Consider the following 27,889-nt stretch of genomic DNA (forward strand, 5'->3'; position numbering starts at 1 on the left):
AAAAAACAGTCAGATGTCTGTTAATTTCAGCATCATAAAAAAATGCTTTCAACTTTCAATAAATTATAGTTTTTATTAAATTAAAAAACATATTTTTTACATATATTTTAGCTGACATTTGATACATTTACCGTCGGACGTTTTCTATCATTCACAAATCAAGGATGCCCCGATGGTTTCATGATGATTCGGGAAGAAGGAAGACCAGCAACAGGCGGACAATGGTGTGGGAGTGCATGGGGTTACACCGTTTATTATAGCGAAACAGCTTCCATCAATCTAACGCTATATCTCGCCCGATTATCTGAACAGGTACGTGAAGAGTATGCGCGCAAAAAATAATACATATAAGTACATTTATTCCAGGCCATACTTACACAGACACATATCAGCTCTTAACTCAACTCTCCGGGGTTGTGTGAGTAGGCGGTAAAAACACCAATAAAGAAAATCGATTCAATTCAACTCATGTCTAAAGTTGCGCGTCTGACTATTACTGCTGTTACACTACTGTATGCGCGTCGCGTACTCATGTAAATATGTTTCTGATTATAGATAGCTGCTCTGTACATGATAACTCTTTTCTCTAAAAGGAAAACTTATCCCGAGATTTAGATAATAATAATAATAGCAAAAACAATAATAATAATAATCTTAATGCTTTGAAAAATAATAATAATTCTGAATAAATGAAATCCTTTTATCTCACCAATTAGAACATTTCCGTTAATATTACGATTTAGTTATCTCGTTAATGCTTTATTGATGTACTTGCTTTACTTTTAGTCTAAATAAAGTAATAATGAAGTATTTAATATATTCGACAAGTTGGTAAAGTAAATGTTTAAAATCCCCGGTTGAGATCCGTGAGAAAATTAGCATTAAAGATAAACATTTGAAAAAATAATCCGACTCGAGGGAGCAAAAAATCATTTTATAAAATAAAATCTCGAGATAAAATATAAAATATATAATAATGTAATAAATTATTTTTTTTAATTGTCTTCAGGGAATAGGATACAATTTCGACTTTAAGCTGTCGTATAAATTTCTTAAAAGAAGTGAAGCGCACCTGCGATATGGAAATAACACACTGTCTACGTGGCGAGGGGATTTAGTAAACGGAACTTACTGCGACCGAGTTCTGACACGATGTGACACCCGTGCGTGTCGACTACAATCGCCAAATTACCCAGGTGTTTATCCGAGAAACGTAACTTGTTACTATCGAATCGAGCACAAGCGAGCACCGCCCGGACATCGAGCTCTTCTGGCGGTGAATCAGAGAAACAGCCATAAAATTCACATAAAAGACCAAGTCGTTAAGTACGACAGAAGCCAGCGTATATTGAGGTAAATACAAATATATGGGAATAGTAATACTCATCCTATCCGCTCTAAAGCTCAAGCTAAAGTAAGAGATCCTTTTACCGTTCGCCTTTTACCTTTTTACCTCGTTTACGGGCATTTGATTTTATTTTGTCCGTTGATACCGACATAAACGTATACCTGTCGCTGTAAACTTAATACAATTTGCTAGAGTCTAGCCAGTGGTGATCTTACTGTACTGGATGCTTGTCAGCCAAATAAACTTATGTAACTTAATATAATAATAATAATAATAATAATAATAATAATAATAATAATAATAATAATAATATGTCCTGTTTGCGAATAGATGTATTGTACTGTAAATAGTATACATATCATATAAGTAATTTATCTATTTGCAGAGTTTGGGATCAGTGTAATGTTGTCCAGGATTATCTTACTGTTTATGACGGCGGCTCAACGACAGACAGAGTACTAGTTCGTCTTTGTGGTGGTGACACAGTACCAGATATTGTCAGCAGTCGCAATACAATGCTTCTTGAATTTCATACATCACCCTATGACAATCCCTTTCATCCAGTTCCCTTATCCTTTCTACCAGGTTTTGAGCTTGAGGTTCACGTTCTATTTGTCGACGATAAATCACGAAGCTTTGTTAAAGAAAACTCCAATTGTGATTTTTATATAACGAGTTATGAAAATCCGTCGGGCACACTTGAAAATCCAAAACATTCTCTACCGCCCAATACAACCTGTCGCTATCATTTTCACGGTAAACCCAATGAAATAGTATGGATATCTTTCATAAAGTACTATTCTGCGAGCACCGATCCTCCGCCCGCAGCAAGCATCGACTCACTCAATAATGACGACGATTCAAATAATAATAACAACGATGAGTGTCATGCTAAGCTCATTATATGGGACGGAGACCAGACACAGCAGGATAAGCATTCAGCTTCCCCTAAAAAAGTATGTATTACAATATATCTATGCACGCTGAGAATTTTAATGGTTACATTTCAATTATTATTGAATTTTTAAGTATTTCAATACAAACATTTTTCTTTTCAAACTTTATTTAATTTATTTCAATACTTTAGCTGTGAATTTATAAAAGTTACAATTGATAAATCTTGAGTGACTTTTATTTTGTGTTAGCATTTATTAAATAAAATAAAAGAATAACCAAACATTTGATAATTTTTTCACTAAATAAAAAATGACAAAAAAAAATTTTACTTGTAGATATTAAAAAAAAATATATAATTAAAATTTTTTTTTAATATTTTCTTGATACTAATTTTTTTTTTTAAAAATGATATTAAAAAATGGCCAGGTGTTCGCTAAATCGAATATTATGTACAATATTTACTGTTTTACATTATACCACTATACACGGATATTTTTAAATTCACGGCAACTAGATGATAATCATTATCATAAAATTCTCAGCATGTGCCAATATTATTTTTTAATAAAAGTTAATATTACATAACAACAGCGAATGGATATGTGTGTTGTAGAAAATCCGGTTGATGGGACAGTTTTGCAAGGATGAGATACCAGTATTATGTGACCACAGTCTCTTAAGGAACAGTAGTCGTCATACACGTCCTTGTAGCCTTGCCGAGAGTTATGTTTCTACCGGGCGAGACTTAACTCTCGAGCATATTCTCCGTCAAGGCAGTGCTCTTTATCCAATAAGCTTCGTGTTACGGTATGAATTCGTCCACAATTCAATGTCTTGCCATTTGGTTTTCACTTCATCCTCAAGCTTCTCTTTCTCCTCCTCTTCCTTGGGAGGATCCAGCCGGCATGATGAATCGGTGGTTAAAAAGTCTGCCGGAATATCCGGTAAATTTTCGTCCCCAAAGAACGTATTTTTGTACGGACGTGGAGGAGCACATAATCTGAGCTGCGTTTATCGATTCGAGGCGGAGCAAGATCAGAAAGTTGAGATATCTATTTCAAGAGCTTCCTTTGGCGATAAAGTATGCATGTCGTATGTGGATCCTCTGGTGAATAGATGGACATGCGATCGCCGGACATCAGACGTTAAATTAACTGGACTCGCTGAGCTTGTTGTTTCGGAATATCCTTGGCCCGGTGTTAAGCTTGTACGTGATTGTTTCTGTTCAAATATCACTGGCAACGCTGACAATGATAGTACCAACAACAACAACTACCGTGTCTCACTTACCTCGCTGACGTCCAATATTGTTGAACTCAAGTTTACAATAACACGTATGAATGTTACTCAAGATTACAACGATTTTTTTTTCGAAGGAGAGTATCGTTTTGTCTCAAACAATGTACCAGTTGAGAACAATGAGGATAGTGATGATACCAGAAATCACGGTAACGAGGACGACGACAACAACAGCGACAATGAAGAGCAGAAGCTACAGAAAAGACAGCAACAGCAATCACGACGTCGATGCCCGTCGCGATTAGAGGACCGCAAACTTCGTGGTACTAGCGGTGAAATATCACTCAAGAGTCCGCTATTGTCTGTAAGACATTACGACGGAAGTGATTTCGGCAAGACTACTGGCAGTGACGTTGCGGCTGTTGAAGAAATACTTAAAAACACTGATGATCTAACAACTACGGCTATTGCCACTCATCAGTGTATAAACGAGCCATGGCTAATTGAGCCAGAGGATCCACGGATTAATTTTATCTATTTACGTACTACGGGTTTCGCTATAAATGCCGATAATATTGCTGATTGTAATACGCTCAATAGAATAATTGTATACTCGGCAATCAACACTAAAGATAAAAGTGTAATTTGTCCTGAAACGAGGAGTAATAACGATGGCAATAATAGTCATAATAGTAAAAATAATAATAATAATTATAATAATAAAAATAAAAATAATATTAATGGTAATAATGATAATGAAAATTCTAAAACGGTGGAATTTTTTAGTGGCGGATGGAATCATACGTCCGCGACAATTACCGCTGACGGAATGTCTTCATTTATTCCCAGCTCGCCTATTACACAACAGCATGCGAGGAGTTTTGTAGTTGAATTTATCCAAAAAGAGCCCGGCACTTATTCTGTCATGTGGATTGCTATCTCAAAGAGTGCTCGCGCAGCAACGGATACACATTATTTCAATACTGACGGTGATAATAGTGCCGGTAATATTTTTTCAATGGTCCCTCCGATTGAAGATTGTCCATACAGGTAATTAAACTGACATTTATCAACTTGCTTTTATATTTTATTATTGATAACTTTTAACAATTAATAATTACCTTTGTTTTTTATTGATTGATTGCAGATGTCCAGAGATAAAAGCCTGTATAAGTTCTGTTTTGTGGTGCGACGGAATAAAACACTGTCCATCGGGTTTCGATGAAGAAGAAATTAACTGTTCATATCGCTTCGGGGTAACTCTACTCTACGTTGCGGTGGGAGCGGGTATTCTGGGAGTATTCTTGGTTCTCCTTTTGGCGACGGGTTGCCTCAAGTACTGCTTATATCGGCACAAAATACGAACAAAGAAGAAGAAGAAAAAGAAGAAAAACAGTTTGAACTCACTGAACGTCAACAACATTCACGTTAATCACATGCATCACCATCATAATAATGGGTTAACGAGTAGTAGTCAATTGCAAAGCGGTGGTGGTGGTGGTGCTGGTGGCCAATACAATATCACTAGTCATCCGCAAGATTTATACACCAGTGATAATTACGGTAAAGATAGCATCTGTTGACAATACGCCATAGCCAATGTCGAAACAACCGTATAATTAATATTATTATTATTATTGTCACAATAGTATTAATAATGGTATCATCAACAATGAAATTAATTATTGTTTTTGTTACTATTATTATTATTATTATTATTGGTATAAGACAACTGATTATAATATTCGATGATAATTCTAAACACAAAGCAATGATAATTGGATAATTTGTTTCAACTTAAAAATTTAATAGGCAATAGCTTATATAACTATTATAAATATAATATATATGTATATATAAATATATACATTATACATAAAGGTGGGATAGAAGAAAATTTATTGGATAATAGTTATTTTTTCTTAATGAGATAATTGAATAAATAATATTTGCAATACATAAGCCGGCTATCGAGTGGAATATATCGACGCAACTAATTGCGGCACCATACGCATTTAGTTTGCTAAGTACATACCAATTTATTAAGCTTTTGTACATTATACATATATACATTCTTATATATACGTATGACGGGGATAAATAATAATAATAATAATAATAATAAAGAAATATGTGCCAAAATAATATTTTACAGATTGTCGTCACGAGCCTTACACGGGCTTGATGGCTGCAGAATAATATATTATATACCAAACTAACTTGATTTATTAAATATTCGCGTGTGCGATTAATGTTTTAACGAAAATAGATTGTCATTATATCAATGGATTATAGGAAACAAGTAAGCAACCAACCAAAAAATGGATGGAGGTTAAATATAAATTCTATACAAGCTGATATTGATAAGAAGAAAGGGGAATAATAAAATAAACAAGTATATTATTATTATTATGATTTTATTATATAATACAATTAATCTAAGATTAGATGCTATATTTGGTTGTGAGTGAACTAGTCTAAGTGTGTATAAGAATTTATAATGTTTAAAAAAATGGTATCACGCTCAACTGTAAATTATTATTATTACTGATAATGATTTAATATATAACCAACGGAGGGTTAATTAAGATAGCAATTTATGAAGAGTAAAAAGTTAGAATTATAATGTGAATCGAATAACTAATAAAAGCAATCAAGACTGCGCGCGTGCGACAAGCTAATAAAATTCAAATACTTATTATTTGAGTACTATCCCAGGACCAAACAAGTTAAACTCATCAAACAAAATTTACAATTTTTTGATATTAAATTTTTTTACGGTACACTTGTAAGATACGTTGTCATTTTTTCGAGGTCCAATTTCATTTTCCATTATTTTCCGTAGACACGATACAATATTTTAGCGCAATAGACCCATTAACTTATTACTTTATAAGAATGAAAGTTGAAGGAACTGAATGGACGAATAGAAGAAGTATATACTTATAATATTGTGTATAAATTTGGGAATCACAAGTAATTCGGTGCGCGCGCAACCTTAAATGATGCGCCGTCGTAGTAGCAATCGACTTTTGATTTATTTTGCTCGGAGTTGAACACAAATACGTAAATGCACACCAAAACACTACACACAATACACACGCTGGATCATATATATACATATATACATATATATGTTATATGTATATATATAATTGAAATGCGAACACAAGATCCGCGCATGCTGTGATAGAATTAAGCGCGTGTCAACAATCTGAATGTGTAGTTGTATAGATATGTATACATATACTAAAGAGAAGAGAAGAGAACGTTGATTTATTGCATCGCGTTAATGGTATTTACTATTACCATTTCCATTACTACATTTACAGTAACCAGTAGTTGCTGCGCCGCTACTGTTAGTAGATATGATGAATGTACATGACAATTGCACTGCAACAAAAATTTAAATCGGCTTGATATAAATTCGATTTCGAGCGATTTTATTATTTTTTTTTTTTTTCCCCTACCAGATTGCAGAGGAAACATTCCGAGTTATTTATCATTTTAACTTTTTAAAATCGATGCATTCCATTTAAATATTAGTCGTTCCAGTAACGAACTACCAACCAATGGAGGCACATATATATAAATATATACGTGTTACTGCTCTCCAATTTATTTTACTACACTCTAATCTATGGACTATATTTTTTACTATAAAGTAATAATTATTGATAATCTAGACTTGTATTATTAATTATATATATTTGCTATTGTATAGATTATATATACTAAATTGTTAACATAATATCCATTATTTGATGATAATTATTTATTTATTTACTGTGACATTATCTACGGCTGTTTATTTTTTACGGCTGTTAATTTTTATACAATTGTAGTTGTGTGAAGTATAGTATTTTATTAATAGTAGTAATAATAAATAATAATGATTGTTATTATTATGGCAACTATTAAAATGATAAACGACCCTTGGGGTTTAAAATATTAAGTACATAAACAATATCATGATAATGATAAGAACGAATAATAAATAACTGCACCGTGATAGGCAAATATTTATATATACTTATATGTAACTACACATGCATGTACGTATAGCACTATTAAATGAGTTTGTATTTTGTAGATGAATTGCGCGCGCGATTATTTCAGGGCGTTTTTAACTAATATAAGTTAATAATTAAATTTAAACATAGGTTTTAATGATAATGATAATTGATAATAAAGAGTAAGATATAACAAGTAAATAAATAAATCAACAGTGAATATTTGAGTCAGCGTGTGGCCTTGATTCAACGATCATTTTTAATTATTATTAATAATAATAAATATAAATATTGACATAACAACACAATACTTATGTGATGTACTGTAATATCCGTGTTTATAGTTTTAATAAAATATTACAGCGTTAAAAAATATATTATTATTCTTCTTAAGAACATTTTCTATCGGTACCCTTTTTTTTTTTTAATTTTTTTAAATAATTTTAATCGCTTTTGACTCGAACAATTGAAAGAAGAGATGAATAAATTTTCAATCCGCCATTCTGAATCGCCGTTCTCACCTCATAATTTATTTGTTAACAAATTCAATTGAATTGAATTCAACTGCTAATCAATAAAATTTATAATTTAGCTTCTTTAAAATTTATGAAGTGGTAAAATTTTAATTACTTTAATTTTTTTTAAATACTATTAAAATTATAATATTGCGGTTATGATATTTTATAATGAAAATTAAATTAGCCGACATCTGAAAATTTTTATAACTTTTTTATTCAAGAAATTACAAAAAAATTAAAAGAAAAAAATTCACATGTAGAAAATTTGAAAAATTGTACGTGCAATTAGAAAAAAAAAATTTTCTTTTACTCGTAATTTAATATATGAAAAAAAAAAAAATAAAAAAAAAAAAAATTGTTGAACGTCGGCTAATTTTAGTATTATATTTTATAACCCGTTGGGTTTATTGAATATAGTAGTGGGAGGGAGGACTGTCTGATATTCGCCTTAGTATTAATTTTTTATGCCTAAGTTAGGTGGCGAAATGAACTTATCATTATTAGATGTGCTTTTGTTTTATGCATGTGGTTCATAATGTGTGTGTGTGTGTGCTCAGAGGATACATAGGATATGTCCAATAATGAAGTTAATAACAGTGATTCTGAAATATCGCCCTCGAAAGTGCCCCAGCTGACGAGGTTGCCCGAGTACGATGATGACGCGGATGAAATTGCGGCCGGGGCTTGGGGTATTTTGTCTAAAAGGTTTCCCAACACCGCTCATGTTTTATGCGAATTAAATGAGGTTATCAATCATTCCCAAATTACGCTTTCGCAGTTTCGGAATACTGTTTCTTCATTTCAAATAGGTAAATAAATTTTAAGATCCCGTATAATAATTTAAAATACCCTTTTTAACTATTTTATAAATCATTTCACAGATGGTTCAAATGAAAATATTTCCGTGAAAAAATGTAAAAAGCTAAGTGATTGTAAATTATTCACACGGGACGCCAGTGTTTCAAGTAATAATTTAACATTTTATTCTTTTATGCTAATTTAACTTTTCTGTGTGAGGTTTTTTTTGTTATTTTTTTTAGCGATTGAAACTCAAACGACTATTGAGGGTGCCGATCGGGGGAATATTTTCAAAGCGCCTGATTGTCGGAAATCGATAAAGAATGCCTGTGTCTCTAGTAACATCGATTGTTTGCCGGAAGCTCTATCAACTCAGTCAATAGAAGATACTGATGATACTGGTAATGATGATGATGATGATGATAATGATAGTGAAGATGATAATGATGAGGGTGGTAATCAAGAAGACTATGGTAAAAAGGAAACACTGTACTCTTCATTTGACTCCCTCTTTTACAATTGCGGCTCATACGATCTAAGATATTCAAGAGCCAACACGAAAGCTTCAATAGACGCAGTTGGTATATTAAAATTCTTTAATCAGCTAGAGTACCTTTTTTTAAGCTATTCAATTTAAAGTTTGAAATACCTATTCAGGAGATCAAAAGAGAGTTACTGCAAAGTCTGGGATGTTTCGAATTGAAAAAACTCATACGTTTGTTAAGGATGATTTAGTAAACTCTATAGCTGCTGATAAAAGCATTCCAGCTGCGATTACGAGGCATGAAGTAACAATTAAGAGAGCTGAATCGAGCACGTCATCGAAGGAAGACAATACCGGAACATTGAGTCCCACAATTACGACCAAGGACGTGGTATTCAAACCGGTCGAGGGAAGAATATCAACGCCAGTGGATGATAGATTGATTACGGCCATTAGGGAGCCTCCTACTTCACCCCAAACAGAAAGTATCCACCCGTCACGTGAAACTAGTAGGCTGTCTACTCCAATAAATGAACAACAAAATTCGCTACTAAATAATCCATCCATCCGACCTCGGGTTTTGCGAGTCTCTTCGATTCCCATCAGTCAAAATCTGGCTAAAAGTATTTATCATAAATATTTTATTAGCTTACTCACTAAAACATTTCTTCTGCAATATCGATTTTTCGCTATTTCAGTATCTCCCAAAAAGCAATCACGTATTCCACGTAAATCTCCAAGGAAAAATACTTAGCAATAAGTATGTCCTTTTAATAAATTATTAAAACTTTATAATAGTTAGATTTTTTGGACAATGCGCTGAATTTTCAACTTGTTACTATAATAACGTCCTCATTAAAGACTACTTTAAAGTTAACTGAATAGTAAAGGCTTGAAAAAGGTTTAGGAAGCTCTTTTATGTCTATTTTCGTACTAATTTGCGATTGGTTGGCGTTTATAATTAAGCCTGAAACCATTGGAAGTAAATTTGATTGTACAAGTTAATGAGCACCCAGATAATATAAAAGGACGCTTTTAACCTTTTGGCGTTCAGTACACCAATAAAGACTAGTTTACACCGGGTAAATGAACTTAGCTCACCCATAAATGAAAGTAAAGTTAAGTTTTCATAACGTGTTTGTGACAAGTTTTTAATTCTTAACATCGTCCGAACAAAACTTTAGAAGAATAAATAATAAAATAAAAAAATATTTATGGAATTTTAGTAACAATCCAGGGAAGTCTTCCTGTCTTCTTAAAAGCCCAGTAGTCGTAAGCAAGTTTAACAATTATCAGAACTATGATAAGTGCCAAAATAACATTTATAACGTCAAGCGGATAGAATGACAACCAAGCTTCTTCATCATATATTATACATATTTCCGTTCTAGTTAAATCCTTTATAGGTTTATTTAAAATTTTGTTATGTTCGCTGTTAGATAAAGTTGACGTCGAGTTACATCTAATGTCATTTATGTCTTTAAATATATTTGTATATTTAATTAACAGATCCTAGAAATAGTTTATTTATTTTAAATTTAACTGATTAATCGATTGGTTTACTTTTTCATTTACCTGAAAGCCAGGAGTGAAGAAGCAGTCGCACGTCCAAGGATTTTGTCCTAAAAAAATACTCACTGCAGTCACACTGTTATGCAGAGCATTTTCCAGAGCGTAAGTAGGTAACTAAAATAGTTTTAAAATAATAATAATAATAGTCATCGTGAATAATTTTTAAAAAATAGAATTGGTAAAATAAATTATTTACATCTGTAAGTTTATTTCCTCTTAAACTGAATAATCGAAAGTGTTCCAGCCAATAGGACCCGTCTAATTGAGCAATTGATCCAATTGAATTATCATCTAAATAAAGATCGAGAACCTGTCTATAAACGGGATTCTCTATAAGCGGACTTAAATCACTGATCTAAAATAAAAAAAATATAAATAAATTCGTTTTATTATTTATACAAGACTTGAATAATTGAATACTTTGTTGCCGTTAAGATATAGCTTCGTTGTATTTTCAGGGATAAATTTAGGCATCTCGGAAAGACCTAGATAGCTGCAATTGACGGTAATAAATGCCATGAGCTGTGATCTCTGTTGAAAATTTTGCTCCCGTCGGTTCAAATGTCCTCCAATTACGTAGACGAGTTTACACTCGCACGGAGTTTGTTGACACTCTTGTTTTAGAGTCTACTTTGAATTAATTAAACGTAAAAATTTAATTTTTTTCAATTGTTTTACAGTCACTTCATTTTTTTATCAGTTTCATCACAAAGAATCAAAGTCTCATTTTTTTTTGTTTGCAAAACAAAGAAAAAAGTAGACAACAAAATTTAAAAGATTTAAACAATAAATATTTAATTATTAATAAAACTTATTTACCGTTAGAATTTTAATCACGGCGATAAGAGAGCGACTTGCATAAGGCTCAGAACACTGAAATTTATCTCTATCAACGACTCTTTTTATCAGAGAAGAATAATTAACATCATTTATTATCCAAAACATATTTTCGTCGCATTTCCAAGGATTTCCGGCTAAATAAACAGAATAATCGAGTGTTGGTATCAACGACGACGAAGACAGTACTCTCGGATTAATCACTGTCAATGAATTATTCCTCAAGTCTACAGTCCGTAGCGCCGGTAAATTTTTAAAGCAGCCGTCTGGCAGATAACGGAGTTTCGTCCCAGTGATGTGAATTCTCTATAAATTTAAAATCATTAGATTTTTAAAATAAACTTACCCTCTAATAAACAGCTAATAACAATACCATATTACTTTAAGCTGAGTAGCTACTGGTGGAAATGCACTAGTAATTTTCGTCAAATTACCATTGATTACGATCAGCTCAATAATATTGTAGAATTTAGTTAACATTCTATTAGCGTCGAATAATAATTCCGATGTGTTACAAATCGTTAATAACCAGACGTCATTTGGGCTGCCGAAATAATTGATAATTAAAACGCGCTGGCACTGATCAATTAATAATAATTAGATTATTGGATATGTCGGCTATGATGATGCTAATGATGGTGATAATGATGAACAGTTGTGGGTGTATATTTACTTTATCCCTAGTTCATTTGCATAATTATTATCATTTCGATTATTGCCCCAGCAGGATAATGCTCGAGTATTATTTGCCAAAATACAATCGTAATTGGAGGCTTCTTTGTGCTGTTCGGTGATTATCGTGCATGGATTTTTATCTCCGCTCATTGTCACGGCATTTATTGCCGACAAAAGTACCAAAAAGTAAAGCATCTGGAAATAGAATAAAATAAGTCAGCATTTAGATAAAAATTAAATAGTTTATATTGTAGGCATACAACTTTTATTGAGATGAATAGTCTTTTAATGAATAGTTCTGATTCTGTTTTATTTCTCAAGAGCAGTGTCAAGAATACGGTGAATAATATCACTGAGATGGTTGTAACAGTGTTTGTTGAACAACTTAGAATGCTAAGTAAAGACACTTGGGTGAATAGTGTACCGACTATTTCTAATCCTTGAGTTTCAAAATTATTTATTTAGTATATTCTCTCGCGTTAATTTCCAACCAGAATGTATAACTCTTCTTATTTAAATACGCACGCGCGTATTGTTTATTCACCACAGCTTTATTATGCACGTTCTTTATATTAATAATTAGGTACACAAGGTACGTAATATCACGTGGCTTTTTTTTATAACTTATAAGTATTGTGTCTATAACTGTCCCGAGAAACAGATGTTATTTTGATAGTAATCTCATCATAATAAGAATATCTAATTATATTCAAATTTATACAAACATATCTTCCTACCATACCCAATAATATTTCACCTTAATTATTATCAGATTTAACTGTAATCAGACACGCGAGCAAAAAAATATTTTAATACCGCGATTAAATCATTTTTTTTCGAGCTTTCGTGTCCTATTATTTTTTATTACTTACCGATCCCATGTCGCTGATATTCCTCCGACTGTTTAATTTATAAACTTTTATCTTCGCTCTGAGAATTTACTTAATCAGAGTAGAGGAAGAGTAATTACTTCGGCTCACGGTTACATTTGCAGACTGATTGTTATTTTATTTCAAAGTCAAATCTGATATCTTCTTCTTCACACTCTTCAGGTAATTTTTAAATTTTTACCGGCGCCCTCTGCTGCATTTTCAAGAGTCGATAATTTATCGACGCACATGTCGGTAAAAACGATTTTTTAATTTTCAAATCTTCCATCTTGAAACGATTTTAATAATTTAATTTAAACGAACATTGAACAGCGTTGAAGATATATAATTGAAGTAAGACTAAAACACTTATTGAAGAAACCTGAAAATGAAAGACTAATTAATTTGTTATGAAAATATTTGGAGTAGAAATGAAAAGTTAAAGTCACGTTAGAATTTAGACCCTGTGACTAATGAAAGTTTAAGAAAAAAAAAAAAAAAAAAAAAAAAAATAAGTAGTCCAATTTACTCGGGCAACTGGATCCTCGTAAGTATTCCATCGCGTGCGGATCGTACCAACAATCTCATGTGTAAAAAACAAAATAAGTATTAAATATATGTATGTAAAAAAAAGGTAAGTGACATAGGAGCATATATGGATGTAGAAATAATTATAAAAATAATAAAATAAAAAATATTACAGAGAAGGTGAGTGGGTATGGATACAATATCCACGGTGGATAGGACGGATAACGTAAGTATATATGATAGACAGAGACAAACTAATACAAAATACAAGTGGAAATGTAACTACAGCTATGCTACAGTCTACAGACATAGCGGAGAGGTAGTAAGTTTACGGTGGTGGGAGAATATAGCGGGTTTCACGATTATGTAGGTAATAGTCAGTGGTGAGGCCGCCTCGCGGGCCGTCGACAGTGTTGAAGTTGAATTAACAGGTGTCTCGTTCTCTATCAACAAGTTATCAAAAGCTTTATCGGTGTTACTTTGCTCCGTTGCTGGAATTTATTAATTTTTATATACCTAACTTTATACTCACCGTCGTAATCAAAAATAATTATAAATAAATACTGTATTTATTTATTGTATTGTATATCTAGTAATAAACGTGTCAAATAACATGATGTCGGAAACTGTGGTGACGGTCCAAGATGGTTCTACCAACAATGCAAACAATCCTCGGCAAGGGCCGACCGTTAAAACAGAACCCGGACAGCAGAGTCTCTTCGCTGGGATCACACTCAATATACCTTACTTCAAATCGATTCCTGGAATTATAAAGCTCGTGCAATTGGTAACTATTATTTATAATACTACGTATTGACTATTGTCTACTGTGTATTTAACTAATTTGTCTCCAGTGTCTTATTGTATTTTTCAGGTAATATAAATACTTGACACAAATGTATTTGTAACTTAATCCTGATTATGATAATGATAAATAATAATCTGCTATTTGATGGCTTCTATTATTATTAATTCAAGATTATTTAGATTAATATTTCGGAAAATTTATTCGATATTATCAACCAATAAGTGCCTTATTTACCTTGAAAAAAAACGGCAATTACGATTGCGTAATGATACACTTGGATGTTATCATACCTGTTGAGATTTTTTTCGTTAATGAGTCAGGGAAATGACGGAGCTATTATAAATAGAAATATTATTTATTTTATTCTCCTGTTTACGCAGTAAATTTTATTTTAATTAATAACCTTGGAGTATAATTTATAATAAAACATGTTTTTAACGAAAAAAAATTGAGTGAGTAAAAAAAATGTTGAGTTAAAAAAATGCATGCGAGTAATTTTTTAAAACAATATGCATTTTTTAATAAAATTTTCTTACTCTACAATGAATTTTTCTGTAAACAAATAATTGATGGCTTCTATTTTCAGTGTCATAATTTTTTGGGCAGCTCAGCAATTTATTACACGTGTACGTTTTGTTAAACGCCCTGAATATTGGCTCGGATATAATTCTTGTACTGTTTTTAGCTGGAGCTCAAAACATTACGATTAAGCGCTTATGCTGACACGATTTAATACTGAATAGTCATATTTATTTTTTGTCAATCTTTATTACTACATTTTTAGTCTATCCACTAGGCTAGTAATATTAATCTGACACTAATCTGATCAAAATCCGATTGTGGTGTCTTATAATTAGCTCACTCCATAAAGTTTTTACTTTTAGTCGCTTATCTTTTTCTACTACTTCTTTTTCTTTTTTCAACCAAGTTCCATTATTTATTTCAATTACATTAAATTTATTTAAGTATGTTGGTTTTTTGTTGTTAATATTATCGGAGGTAAATTTAATCACGTGACACTAAGTATTCTTAAAGCGTTTTAAATAAGTCAACACTGCAGTGCTCATTCTGTGTGACGTAGTCGTGACTCTAAGCGGTCGTTGCATTTCTTTGGGTTCCGTATTTTCTAGCGGGCAATGTCCTCAAGAAAAAAAATATTTATATAATACAAAGCGTAAAAAAACGGCGTAAAATATTTTATTTTTTTATTCATTATAAAAAGTTGGAACATTTTTATTTTTTCTTTCAATAAATCTAAATCTAATATTTAAAAAAATTATTTGAAAAATAAGCGTGCAAAGATTTACAAATTTTTTCTCATTCAATTATTATATTTAATTTATTTAAATATATAAAAATAGTACGCATGCTACTAAGAATCATTAATAAAACCGAATGATATTGTATGATATTATGTATGTATATTTTAGATGTGTAGATGTCCATACGGAATGATCGGTACAAGATGACCATACGTGGCGTCCCAGATATTTAACCGAGCGAGCCATCCTATATCCATATAGAAACTTAGTATGTTGTTATATGTGTTGTGTGTCGCGGTGTAATCCAACGGTATTGAAACGATTCATTAAGAATTCATGGTATCCTTGAGCCACTGTCTTTGCCATTGGGTGTTTCTTGACACGTATGTAAAGTCAAGTCAATCTATAAGCTACCGAAAAATTTCCGATATCACACACGAGCGTGTCTTATTTATACTTGCACTATTACATTTAATTAAATAAAATAACTAACGGATGAATGTTACTTTGATTTACAGGTGTAAGATGTTTATTTGCAGAAGGGTTACCTAAGATATGAAAAAGTAACAGCGATTATATCCCTTCCGCGTAAATTCGGTCACGGCAACGTGGGTGCAATCGGCTCTACTCGGTGTACAGGCTAATTGACGGAATTAAACGTGGGAATGCACACGCACACGATACTCGAGAATCTAAAGTACCGTGGCTATTATATACCATGTACACACATTTATATGTTCTATGTACGTTTGTTCATTATCGCTTGAACCGTTAAATTATTTAAAGTCCGCCTCATTCTTATCGTTTCTTTTATCAAAAAATAAGTAAATACAAGTAAATCATTTCTCATGACTAATGACTTCTTTTTTTTTCAGTTCTAAAAATTTTAATAAATAAAAATTCCGTCAATAAGTTCGAAACAATTACTCTGGGTATGTACCGTATGTAATTGTCATGGTTAATGATTGTTTACCAGTTAAACAGCAGCTCTACTGATGGGTTGCGTTCTGAGAGAAGAACAATCGAAATCACACCCACGCAGCGAACTCACTTGCGCAATTAAAAATGCGGGTATTTATACACGGCTATCATGGACGAAAGATAATATAATATAATAGTCTTAAAGTGTACATTGTGTCATTTAAGAGTTTGCGTGTTTCTGATACTTGTAGTAATAGTGGTGGTATTACTATAAGCAACAACACAACAGTCAAGTATATAACTGCTAATAATAATTGTGCATAGAGTCAGTAGAGTCTCTATGTGCAAGGACAAACCGCGCCTCAATACCGGACTATTTGTATATATTATTCATTATAAATTATAATAATAATATATTATATTATATTTAATATAATAATGTATACATATAACACACAAATAAAAGTTGAAGATAAGCTCGAGCAGAGTGACGAGAACACAGGGTATTTCCAATTCTCACCGCGCGTGTTCAGTCACGAAAGTGCAGTCATCATCATTGGGTAAATTTTCTTGCTAGTACATTGTATATCGTACATATATCGTGAGATATAATTCATATTTAAATAAATAATAGCAACGATGGGGAAAACAAAAGTATAGAGGAGAGTAATACAAGCGGAAAACTTTTCAGGTGCTTCGAGAGGCCATTTGTCAGCGTAAAATTCAATTAAACTCGATCCGAAATCCCCTATATTTATAAAATTATAAATTTTATTATTTAATTTATCAATAATTATACAAAAGGGAGGCTCCATTTATTTTTTTTCATAAAAAATCATTTTTTTTTTAATGTTATTTTTTTCTACTCTTTAGCAATTTAGTGGTAAAAATTGATTCATTTTTAAAGAAGTAAAATTCAATAAAGATTTTCGGATTTTAAATGGTTGAAAATATATGAAGGTCCACTTGTATATAATTATTAAATTAAATAATGACAAAGCTTCCTTTAGTCTTTTATAGTGTATGAACGTACGGACACAAGTATTACATCTAAACTATAAAACTCTTTCCGGAGGACGGTGCACGGTGCGTTTACACTTGGAAGTCGTTTCCTGGCAGCTAGCCAATGTAAACCTAAGCCGATTGGCTGCCAATAGATTCGTAGTTTCCTCTCTCTACTTTGCCCGAGTGCAATCGAGCATCCGCTCCAATTCCTTACCGGTTTCTGACAAATAACAATAATAAAATTTCAGAAAACGAAATCCAACAAAATGTGTTTACAACAGTTTTATATAAACTAAACACTGCATCTCCATCTGCATTTGCCTACTGAATAATAGGCTCTGCCAGTGAATTCCTGATGAATTCCAACGGAGAATAGCTCGGTGTTATCGCGGTAATGTGCGTTTGTGAAATGGCAAGAAGCACCTACGAGCCGCACCCTGAATGAAGTATGGCCTCCTCGCTATTTCTTGTCTCTTGTCTCTTGACTCTGCAATTCTACTTGACTCTTAATAATTATTATTATTTTTATTAATATTACTATTACTAATACTAATATTATTATTGTAGATGGATAATAGAGTGAATATGGTGTCCAAGTCCATGAACGGTCAGTCATAGACTTCCCGAGTTAGTCCCACAACTCGTCTCTCGATCCTCAATCGCAATTCGCAATAGTAGTCGAACGGCTATAGTAGGTAGACAGTTACCGAGCCGTGACTGCATTTAGGTCATCGGCGAGTTATGTACGTGTTCGTTGAACCGTGCTCTCTGACGATTCATGTCGTTTTATTACTCGTATACATCCAGATACCAGTTTCTCACTCTACTACTGTACATCGTTGATGTCGATTATCATTATACTCAAACTTATATTTTACTTGAATTACGTGAAGAAATACTCATTGAACCAAAGGGTTAATCAAAAAAATTATATTGATAAATTCAACATATTCTTGAATTAATGTCAGAAATATTCATATGAAGAAAATAAGTATTTGATTATTATTGGAAAAAAGTATTTTAAATTGACATAATTTTTTTATATAAAGTCACAAGATTTGTTAGTTTAAGAAATTTTTCTGAAAAAAAAATTCTTGACGAGTGCAAATTTTCTTGGCTCAAGAAAATATTAAGGAAGATTGAAAATTTCTTGAATTAAGTCAAAGTTTCTTGAGTCAAAAGAATTTCTTCTTGCTCCAAAATAACTTTTGTTTTCCTTACAATTTTCTTGGCGCAAGAAGTTTGTTTTTTTCTGTGTAGTGTAATATTAATATTACATTAATGATAATATTGATTACAAGTAATTTTTATAGAGTCCTATGGTGGCGTTGCTGTAATTATGTGCACAGAAAAAAAAATTTACTTGAATCAAATATTTGAGTAGAAAAATTTATAATCTAAGAAAATTTTCTTGTTTTAAGTAAATTTAATTTAATTAAATTCTTCAATAATTATTTTCTTCGTTCAAGAATTATTTTCATGATTTAAGATTTTTTTTTTTTTTTTTTTTTTTTAATTAGATTCAATTTTATTTCTTTAATTTAGATTGAAGAATAAATTTTTTTTTTCAATTTTCTATTGCCTTAAATTTTTAGAAAAATTTATTTCTGGCAAGAGGGATGCATAAATAAATTTTATTCATAGACATGTTAATAAAATAATTAAAATTATTTACAGAAAAAGAAAATAGCTAAAGAAAATTATGACAATAATTGCTTGTACGTAGCAATAATAATATTATAGATTGAAGAATATAAAACTTTATTTAAATATTTTTAATTTTGTCAATTAAGATATTAATTATTGAATAATTCTTCAGAAATATTTCCATAAATTCTGTGATAATTATTAAATTGATTTATTGATACAAGATAGGCGAAAAAAATGAGCACATGATGATATTGTCGTCAATTTAAAAGTTATTTAAGTTATTACATTATTTAAATTACTGACAATAATAATAATTTTCTGTTTTTACACACATGATGTCATAAGTTGATGCGATAAAGTGTTTACAGAGCAGATAGCTGATATTGGTTTTGATATATGAAGACTTGGCAAAGGCAAGAGCGAAGAAGTCTGAAACTTAAATGGAAGAAAAATAAAAAAAACAAATATGTATGAAGAGAATATGTCTGTAGAATAGCCGAAGGCAGAATTACATGACATGTAGGTCATCGGTATTAGTATTATTAAGGATTACTCGAATGCGGTTAATGCTAAACTCAGCAAAGTTTAGTCTGAGATAGTAATACGCACACTTGTTTATTGAAGAGCATCAGTGTTGACCTCAGTTGACTTGCATCTACATCGGTGGAAAGTAATCTCAGGGACCTCGAAAGTACGGCTCAAAACCTCTTTATACTACTCGCGTAGTATCGGCGCACGTAAGCAAATTAAATAAATAAAACGGCATGCCAAGTAAGAACAAGAGACCTCTCTATACGTGCCGTATATATTTATAATAATAATAATAATACACAACACACAGAGGCTTAAGTCTGCTCTGCAATGTTATGTGTAACTAAATCTACAATAAGCGTCGACGTCTCGTTTTACTTGCTGGCTATTTTCGTCAATGATTCATTTAACTCACAATCAGTATAAGTACAATATACACTTAACTCCATAATATGTAATGACTGACCAACGATTTGCGTCATTCACACAATCATATTACTCAACATTGAGTTTTTAAGACATGTGTAATAAACTATCGCAAAATATCCCACTTTTGTCACCAAACTTGATATCTAAAAGTTAAACGTCGGCGTTTTTTATTATCATGCTGTCTCATTTTCTCTTTCAGACATTATTTAATATGCATCAGAGTTTTATCGTTGTTTAGCTGTTCTTTAAATATTTAAAATTTGCGTGGCACGTTATTACATTATTTTATTACTTTTGTTGCTAGCGTGCGTGGCCACCTCTCAAAGGTCAGACAGGATCGATTGGAATGTTTTAATACCAAGGAAAGTCCTCGGGTTGCAAATTCCGCAAGCTTTATTAGCCTTTAATCAATTCTATATGTACATATACTTCATTTTTGTTAAGTTTCAATTATTTCCAGTGAAAGTAAAATCTAGGAATTCATTTTTTAAACTGATATAAATGATACACATCGATGAATCGATTATTTTCTTTTATTACGACTGTAATTTTTATCGTGATGCGATAAAGAGTGCCTTTCTAAAAAATATTTTATAAAATGGAAAAATATCCATAAATTTTATTGTTAATCATAATTTAAAACTGAATATTTTTTTTAATTTCTAGTATAAAACAATAAATTCTACGGTCTTAGCATACATAATTAAATAATTAAATTGTACTTTATAAATTAGTTGTTTGAGATCAATAATCATATAAATGTAGAAATAACACTGTTATCATTGATCTTAGATATCAAAGGTATTTAAACTATAATTCAACTATTTAATTATGTTAAAGTAGGCCTTATTACTCTACTATGATAAAATAAGACTTAATGAGGTTTTTTAAAATGTTCACTTTTTTTTTTTTTTTTTTTTTTTTAACGGTAAAAGTTACTATTTTTTATTTATATTTTGAAAAAAATTTATCTAAATGATCAACATTAAAACTTATTGATCAAATCGTATACTTTTCATTTTATTACATATTATTACTAATAAAAAAATTACTTTTTACCCAACAGAAGAAATCTTGATAATTTTTTAATTTCACGGTTCATTATACTTTAATTCATAAAAGTGATGTAGAAAATTTTTGTCTTAAAGTTCATTAAAAATAAAATAACTATTTATAATCTTGTATCAAGAAAATTGTTTTTAAGAATTACAATATCTTGAATTAAGTAGAAAAAATATTAAACTGAAATGAAAAGTAATTTCCAAGTTCAAAATTATTCTTCTTGAATCAAGTAATACCTTTTTACAATACAAAATAAAATATTTTATTTTCAAAAAAATTAAAGTTGAAAAATATTAAAAAAAAAAGATTAATTTCTGCCAAGAAAATCCAACAGCAACTTAAAATTCATGATTGAATAGTGTGTACTGTTGCGTTAAAATCAAACATCATTGAACCATAAAGTTCTTTTACAAATATTCAACCACTCAAGAGCTAAACATAAACAGGTACTTGGAAGGTGGGGCGGTAGCCAGCGTTCCATAGAGAAGTTTGATCGATGCTAAAGTATTTGAGACTAGAGTAACTGGTTTATTCAAGGCGCAAGTATCCCAATAGCCGTAGAAGTGTGACGAGGTTACGCGTTACAAAAAATAAAATAAAATATCAGCTCTCAAAAAAGGACAAATGAATTTAAGTTGGTTGCCGGACCAAAATATCTTCGACGCCGAGAGTGTTTTCAAGGTTGAATTGCCCTTGGAGACCCAACGAAAATTAGGGTGTAAGGCCGCGGAAGATGTATTTCTGGAGTATCCATGGGCGTATGTGACGCGAGAGGAACTGGTGATGCAATCACGCGAAAATAATTCCGGTCTGGAGTGCTGTAGAGACAAAATAGGAGAATACAAGCCGCAGTGGGTTTTAGTCGGGTACGCCTCCAGTGAATTGACCTCGAATAGCTTCGTAGTTTGTCTGAGTGAGGAAACAAGAGACTCAATTATCAGGAGAAACCGAGAAATAACCAGGAAAATTCGGGAGAAAGTTTATCTGATGATTACTAAAACCAGTCGGTGTGTTGACGCTTCGTCAGAGGAAAATAAAATAGAAAATATAAATTCCAAGAAAGATGGAGACAGTTCAAGGCCCTTTTTTGAGGTCGAGCTGTGCTTTAATTCTAGTACGCGTCGTCGAGCAAGAAAATTAACTGATAGAAATAGCGGCGACGCGAGAGACGGTGCGATTGATCTGCTGCCAGATTCTAGGGTATACAACAATATATTCATGAGACAAATTTCTAAAGCGGTGAACACGACTCTCGAATCCTGCGACAAGAGTGTCCAATCCTACCTGGGGTATCCCAAGAACAAGTGGACCCAGTGCGGCGAATCCAAGGACCAGGTGGAGTCTTCCAAAGAAGAAGATCAAGAGCCTGAAGGTAAAACTGAAAAGCAGATGTCCGTTGAAGAAAGCAGTCCGACTGGGCTTTCAGAAGCAATGACAATTACTGAAGAAAGAGATGCAGCAGATAATGTGGAGCTACAAGAGCCGCTGCTAGAAATAGTCTTCCCGGAACATCTTCGGGATTTGGTTGACTACGTCCGGTACAATTCGAAGATCAATATTATCTCCGACGATATAGAGGCTCTATTGAGTATAAGTTATACGGAAAGCGAGAGTTTTAACGAGTTTAATTTTGACAAAGCGTTCTGTTATTTGATAAATCTGGACGTTACCAAGGGCAAAGTAATTTCAGATGTTTCTTGGCACCCGAGTAGAGTTGGATTAGTAGCCATTTCGTACGTGAGTAATCCCCGGTGTGATTTAGCGGAAATTTCGGATGATCCTACCAAGCTTAATAAATCAAATGATTCGACTGCCGACGGTGTGAGTAGTTTTAGCAGGACTTGTGCACTTGTCTGGTCGCTCGATGAACCACTTAAGCCCAAATTAATTCTTGATGATCCTCGTGAGATACTAACAATTTCTTTCTGCCCGTACAAAGCTAACATCCTAGTCGGAGGCGCTGAAAACGGGCAATTAATCTTCTGGGACCTGGATAATGCGCACTCGAATACCGAAGACGTCTTTAAAGATTATTATTCTGATTCAATTACTCAAGTAATTGTTTCTTCCGCTTCCTCGGATCCTTCCAAGTCTCATTTGCAGGCGATCCGAGGGATCCGATGGTTGCCACCCGAGTGTAAAATCACGGATAATGGGATGCTGGAGAAAACAGCAGAAAGCAGTAGCTTCCAGCTGATGACAATTTCTGAAGACGGCTCGGTTGGAGTTTGGGATCTCCTTTGGCAGCCGAATTTGCCGTCGAACTTGGCTGCCAAAAATCTGAAGAGTTTAGTTAAGGCCGCAATGTCACTGACCGACGATCTAGAACGGCTTGACGGAGTTTTCTCTCCGTACTACCGGCTCCATGTTCAGTTGCCCAAGGAAGCCTTCAACTTGACCGTTCTCGACTGCTGTTTGCCCTCGTTGGAGGCTTTTCGCTCTGAAGAAACTGTAGTTAAATTTTGGGTCGGTACCGCACAAGGTCAAGTGTTAGAGTGCACCTGGTACGGCCAAGAATTCGAGGTCACTGGTGAGGAAAATTGCCAGATCCTGAACACTGCTTGTGTTCATGATGGACCAGTTATCAGGATCATCCGTTCTGATCATATAGAAGAGGTCCTGCTGAGTATTGGCGGGCGTATTTTTGCAATTTGGCACCAGGACTTTGTAAAACGTCCAGTGATCTGGCGAAAAGGTAAATTTCGGTACACCGCTGGCTGCTGGAGCCACACTCCTGGAGTTTTTATAATTGCCAGGCATGACGGTGACCTTGAATGTTGGGATTTGTATCGAAAGACGGGACAACCGGTTCACGTGGAGACTATTTCTGGAAAGTTGGTAACGGGACTGTTTAGAGCGCCGTGTGTATGCGACTCCAGACTACCAGTACAGTTAGTAGGAAAGGAAGAAAGAGAAGAAGAAATAGTTAATTCAGAGTTTATCGGTATCTGCGACTACAACGGGAGCTTCCGGGTGACAAGCAGTCCCTGCCGAGGAAAGGAAAATTACAGAGCAAGAGTAGACTGGTTTAGAAAATTCGTCTGCCGGGAAGTAGAGCGCAAGAAGGAGTTTCACGGGTGGCAGGAGGATTATTTGGCGAACGACAAAAAAGCTATCGACAGAAAAGCCGCCCGCGCCACTCTCGAGGCCAAGAGGCGCCACGAGGAGGCGCGGGATAAATTTTTAAAGGAACAAGAGGAACTCGCGAGGATCAAAGCTGAAAAAAAGGCGCTGAAAGTTAAAAAGTCCAGAGAGAGCATTCGCAAGGCGGAGAATATCGAAGTGATGAAAAATACGCTCTTGGAAAAAAAGGGGTTTGACCCCCGGAAGCTTGACAAGCTGAGGTATCCACTTGTCAAGCAAGAGGAGGAAAAAACCGCCAGGATGGATAAAGCATCGGAGAAAGTTGCTGATAAAGACACTTACTTAAAACACGCGTTGGCTGTTGAGTTTCCGGAGATCGAGTCAAGTGGGAAGAGCCGAGCTGTGAAAACAACCACGCCCGTTCAAGAAGAACCGGATAAAGTGATTGATGAGCTCATAGATCGTCATATGAGTAATTATTTACTTATTAGTGGTGAGGCTGAAAAGCGGCTCAGAGAATTTTCCGGTGGGCCCAAGTTTGACTGGAATGCGGTGATGCGTGAAGGGATGCGCAGGAAATTCAATTTAAAAAATTAATCATTGAAAATTGTCAAGCAGATCGACTGGGAAATTTGTTGAAAATTACGCGCAATAACGTAAACAACAGGAAATAAATGCACACGTTTTAAAGCCCACGCGTAATTAATATTCATTCCCGAAATTTAAAGTTATCACCCACTCAAACGCCTACTGACGAATTCTCTATTTACTAGTTGCGTAATGCAATATATTATATGTTTGTTAGTATAATAAGTAATAAGGTTTATGTACATTAATACGTGATATTGTATATTTGCATGTTTGGGTATGTATATATAAATACTCATGTAACTTTGTTATTTATTTCAGGGTCTTGGCATTATTTGTATGGCATGCGCGTCTCCGGTGTATAATTCTGCAGCGAGTTGGTTCCTATTTGTTGCAACGGCATCCTTCATAATCACCCTTGCTTGGGTCTTTGTTTATCTCTTGTCGCTGAGGGAGGCATTAACAATACGTATTCACTGGATTTTGACGGTAAATTTTTTACGATAAATTATTCAATAAATTTTTAAAACAGTACAAATATCACTTACTAATTTTTTTTTTGTTTTTTTTTTTATAGATAGGGCAGAAGTACCGGTTTTGGCCATCTTAGGGCCATTTTTGGCCACTTGATATTTTAGTTAATTTGTAAAAAATTTAACTATTCAAGTAGAATTTTTATAGAATTTATGAATTAGTACATTTATACGAATTGAACTCATAAAGTCTTGCGCTTATAGAAATATTTATACAATAATTTGAAAATAAAGTGGCCAAAAAAGGTACACTGGCCACAAACGGTACTTCTACCCTAGTATCATAAAACTTTTTAAAATTAAATTAAACTTTTTCAATTAAAACTCAACATTGAATAACTTTAACTTTAAATTTTAAACTTAAAACTTTTTCTTCATACTTTGCATGAAATTTTATTTTTCAGTCAGTAAATTTTTAATAAATCTGTCAGTCTTTAACTGTAAAGTCTTAAACTGTGAATAAGTTTTGACAGAAACATGTTTCATAGAGAGTAGTGTCTTGAATCTTGTTAATTATGCAATTAAAAAAAAAAATTATTTTATGTTGCTACTTAAAAAAATATTCAATTTTTTTGTAATAAATGTTTTAAAATAAATAATATTAATAACAATAAATATTTTTCAGGAATTATTAAACACAGGAATAATAACTATCCTGTACACCATCGCGTTTATTGTCCAATTAGCAGTCTGGAGCTCTTATACCAACAGTCAGTGGAGTCCTAAATCATCGAATATCGCTGCCGGAGTAAGTATTATAAATTTATCAGTTATGTTATTTATTAGAGAGTGTATTACCTGTTAATAATTTATTTAATGTCCTTCCCCAGGTGTTTGGAATCTTCAATACCATAGCTTATGCTGCGGGAACGTACTTCCTCTACGTCGAACACAAGAGCAATAACTCACAGTGAGGATAGAGTACCTGTTTAAATTTTAAATTGTATCAGCATCAACTTGTATTCAGGATTGTTTCCTGCAGTTTAACTGAGCCATCAGCTGTTCCAGGTCTTAATGCTCCAAATTGAGACTCTACTTTTTAAATCAATAAATATATATATTTATATTTACGTAAATCATAATAATAATAATAATAATTGTTATTATTATTATTTAAAATTCGTAAAGGCGAATCGGTTAATTTACTCATACTTCCTCACACTAGATTTTATTATAACTTTTCAATCAAAATCTTCATTTTTTATCCTTCTTGTGTAATTATACGTCCGCAATTGTTTACCGAAAATTGTTATAGGATTTATGAGTGCGACTGATAGAGTACAAAAGGTGAAGATATTATTTACCAACGTTGCTGGGTATTAAGAGACAATTTTAATAGTTTATTAATTCACCAGCAGTTTTTAAAATCAGTCACAAATTATAAAAACAATATTATGTTTCTAAAGCTTACTAGTTAGTTATATTTGTTTATCACATCATTATTTTTTTTTCTATACTTATTCATCAATTCATACGACGATTTCTATATCTTATTTTTATTTACAATTAGTCACAGTAATTATTACTACAATAATATACGTATGATTACAATAATAATATATTTATAAATATGAATACATTTGTACTCGAAATTTAATTTACTGGAAGTCTTATGTACATAGACTACATAAATATAAAACTCTGGCGTTACGATTTATAATAATTATGATGAACCTAAGATCAGCAGACATCTGATCTTTTTTTTTAGTTTATTAAAAAAATAAATTAGTACTAAGAAAATATTTTTTAAAAATTATACTTAGTAGTTTTTTTTTTTTTTTTTTAATTCGACAAGTGGAATTTTCTAAAAAGTTTTCTTTATAATTATTTAACTGTCCAAAAAAATTATCAGATGTCAGAAATTTAATATCATTAATTGTATTATTTTATAATAAAATCAATTAATATAATTTGGATCTGTCAGAGTCAACCAATTAAAAATACAAAAGTTTTATAAATAAATTTGTATTTTATAATTATACAATTAAAAAAAAAGAACAAAGTTTTAATTCACACGTAATTGAAGAATAAATATAAAATAAAATGTGACTTTAAGTGCCTTACTAAAGAAATAGTGAAAGTAGATTTTTAAAGTTTTAATAAATAATTTTGCTACTCATTTAATTAAAAATTATATAAATACGTCAATCACAGTCTAAATAATTACAGACATCGAAGGTAAAAATAGAATTATAGATGTAAATCAGTTTATATTAACAAGTCTAAAGAAGAAACATC

At 32.3% G+C, this 27,889-nt stretch overlaps 5 protein-coding genes across 9 annotated transcripts; 4 read left to right on the forward strand and 1 right to left on the reverse strand.

Annotated features, from left to right (window-relative positions):
* The first annotated feature begins 85 nt into the window (after positions 1 to 85).
* Positions 86 to 5,594, forward strand: LOC123270076. Its single transcript, XM_044736014.1, has 5 exons — positions 86 to 312; positions 1,010 to 1,353; positions 1,734 to 2,304; positions 2,859 to 4,534; positions 4,632 to 5,594. The coding sequence occupies exons 1-5, from the start codon at positions 181 to 183 to the stop codon at positions 5,065 to 5,067; spliced, it is 3,159 nt and encodes a 1,052-aa protein (XP_044591949.1). The 5' UTR covers positions 86 to 180; the 3' UTR covers positions 5,068 to 5,594.
* A 2,852-nt stretch (positions 5,595 to 8,446) lies between these two features.
* On the forward strand, positions 8,447 to 10,629 carry LOC123270166. 4 transcript variants are annotated; one of them, XM_044736126.1, is made up of 6 exons: positions 8,447 to 8,824; positions 8,897 to 8,980; positions 9,056 to 9,394; positions 9,471 to 9,920; positions 9,996 to 10,057; positions 10,524 to 10,629. In XM_044736126.1, the coding sequence occupies exons 1-5, from the start codon at positions 8,587 to 8,589 to the stop codon at positions 10,049 to 10,051; spliced, it is 1,167 nt and encodes a 388-aa protein (XP_044592061.1). In that variant the 5' UTR covers positions 8,447 to 8,586; the 3' UTR covers positions 10,052 to 10,057; positions 10,524 to 10,629. The 4 variants fall into 4 exon arrangements, with proteins under 4 accessions (XP_044592061.1, XP_044592050.1, XP_044592057.1 ...); XM_044736115.1 differs by having other exon boundaries at positions 9,471 to 10,057; XM_044736122.1 differs by lacking the exon at positions 10,524 to 10,629 and having other exon boundaries at positions 9,996 to 10,186.
* LOC123270145 (protein singed wings 2) lies at positions 10,085 to 13,546 on the reverse strand. Of its 2 annotated transcripts, XM_044736084.1 has the most exons (8): positions 13,254 to 13,546; positions 12,380 to 12,576; positions 12,088 to 12,250; positions 11,689 to 12,012; positions 11,290 to 11,496; positions 11,066 to 11,224; positions 10,873 to 10,983; positions 10,085 to 10,809 (listed from the first exon to the last, which is right to left on the reverse strand). In XM_044736084.1, exons 1-8 carry the CDS (start codon positions 13,260 to 13,262, stop codon positions 10,510 to 10,512), a joined length of 1,470 nt encoding a protein of 489 aa, XP_044592019.1. In that variant the 5' UTR covers positions 13,263 to 13,546; the 3' UTR covers positions 10,085 to 10,509. The 2 variants fall into 2 exon arrangements, with proteins under 2 accessions (XP_044592019.1, XP_044592026.1); XM_044736091.1 differs by lacking the exon at positions 13,254 to 13,546 and having other exon boundaries at positions 12,088 to 12,285; positions 12,380 to 12,483.
* A 596-nt stretch (positions 13,547 to 14,142) lies between these two features.
* On the forward strand, positions 14,143 to 27,838 carry LOC123270207 (MAL-like protein). The gene is made up of 4 exons (XM_044736159.1): positions 14,143 to 14,565; positions 25,440 to 25,607; positions 26,277 to 26,399; positions 26,482 to 27,838. The coding sequence occupies exons 1-4, from the start codon at positions 14,392 to 14,394 to the stop codon at positions 26,563 to 26,565; spliced, it is 549 nt and encodes a 182-aa protein (XP_044592094.1). The 5' UTR covers positions 14,143 to 14,391; the 3' UTR covers positions 26,566 to 27,838.
* On the forward strand, positions 21,693 to 25,433 carry LOC123270085 (dynein axonemal intermediate chain 3-like). The gene has a single exon (XM_044736022.1). The coding sequence runs from the start codon at positions 22,071 to 22,073 to the stop codon at positions 25,125 to 25,127; it is 3,057 nt and encodes a 1,018-aa protein (XP_044591957.1). The 5' UTR covers positions 21,693 to 22,070; the 3' UTR covers positions 25,128 to 25,433.
* Positions 27,839 to 27,889: the final 51 nt, after the last annotated feature.

Source organism: Cotesia glomerata, linkage group LG1 (genome assembly GCF_020080835.1).
Source record: "Cotesia glomerata isolate CgM1 linkage group LG1, MPM_Cglom_v2.3, whole genome shotgun sequence".
Classification (NCBI taxonomy): domain Eukaryota; kingdom Metazoa; phylum Arthropoda; class Insecta; order Hymenoptera; family Braconidae; genus Cotesia; species Cotesia glomerata.

Bases quoted from the DNA above. Each gene is read 5' to 3' on its own strand.
- LOC123270076 (XM_044736014.1), top strand. From the start codon at position 181: ATGATGATTCGGGAAGAAGGAAGACCAGCAACAGGCGGACAATGGTGT. The intron at 1,354-1,733 runs GTAAATACAAAT...ATCTATTTGCAG, and splicing joins AGAAGCCAGCGTATATTGAG to AGTTTGGGATCAGTGTAATG. The intron at 4,535-4,631 runs GTAATTAAACTG...GATTGATTGCAG, and splicing joins ATTGAAGATTGTCCATACAG to ATGTCCAGAGATAAAAGCCT.
- LOC123270166 (XM_044736115.1), top strand. From the start codon at position 8,587: ATGTCCAATAATGAAGTTAATAACAGTGATTCTGAAATATCGCCCTCG. The intron at 8,825-8,896 runs GTAAATAAATTT...ATCATTTCACAG, and splicing joins TGTTTCTTCATTTCAAATAG to ATGGTTCAAATGAAAATATT. The intron at 8,981-9,055 runs GTAATAATTTAA...TATTTTTTTTAG, and splicing joins ACGGGACGCCAGTGTTTCAA to CGATTGAAACTCAAACGACT.
- LOC123270145 (XM_044736084.1), bottom strand. The intron at 12,251-12,379 runs GTAAATATACAC...TTATTTCGGCAG, and splicing joins GCAAATGAACTAGGGATAAA to CCCAAATGACGTCTGGTTAT. The intron at 10,984-11,065 runs GTAAATAATTTA...AAACTATTTTAG, and splicing joins GAGGAAATAAACTTACAGAT to TTACCTACTTACGCTCTGGA.
- LOC123270207 (XM_044736159.1), top strand. From the start codon at position 14,392: ATGATGTCGGAAACTGTGGTGACGGTCCAAGATGGTTCTACCAACAAT. The intron at 14,566-25,439 runs GTAACTATTATT...TATTTATTTCAG, and splicing joins TTATAAAGCTCGTGCAATTG to GGTCTTGGCATTATTTGTAT. The intron at 26,400-26,481 runs GTAAGTATTATA...GTCCTTCCCCAG, and splicing joins CATCGAATATCGCTGCCGGA to GTGTTTGGAATCTTCAATAC.
- LOC123270085 (XM_044736022.1), top strand. From the start codon at position 22,071: ATGAATTTAAGTTGGTTGCCGGACCAAAATATCTTCGACGCCGAGAGT.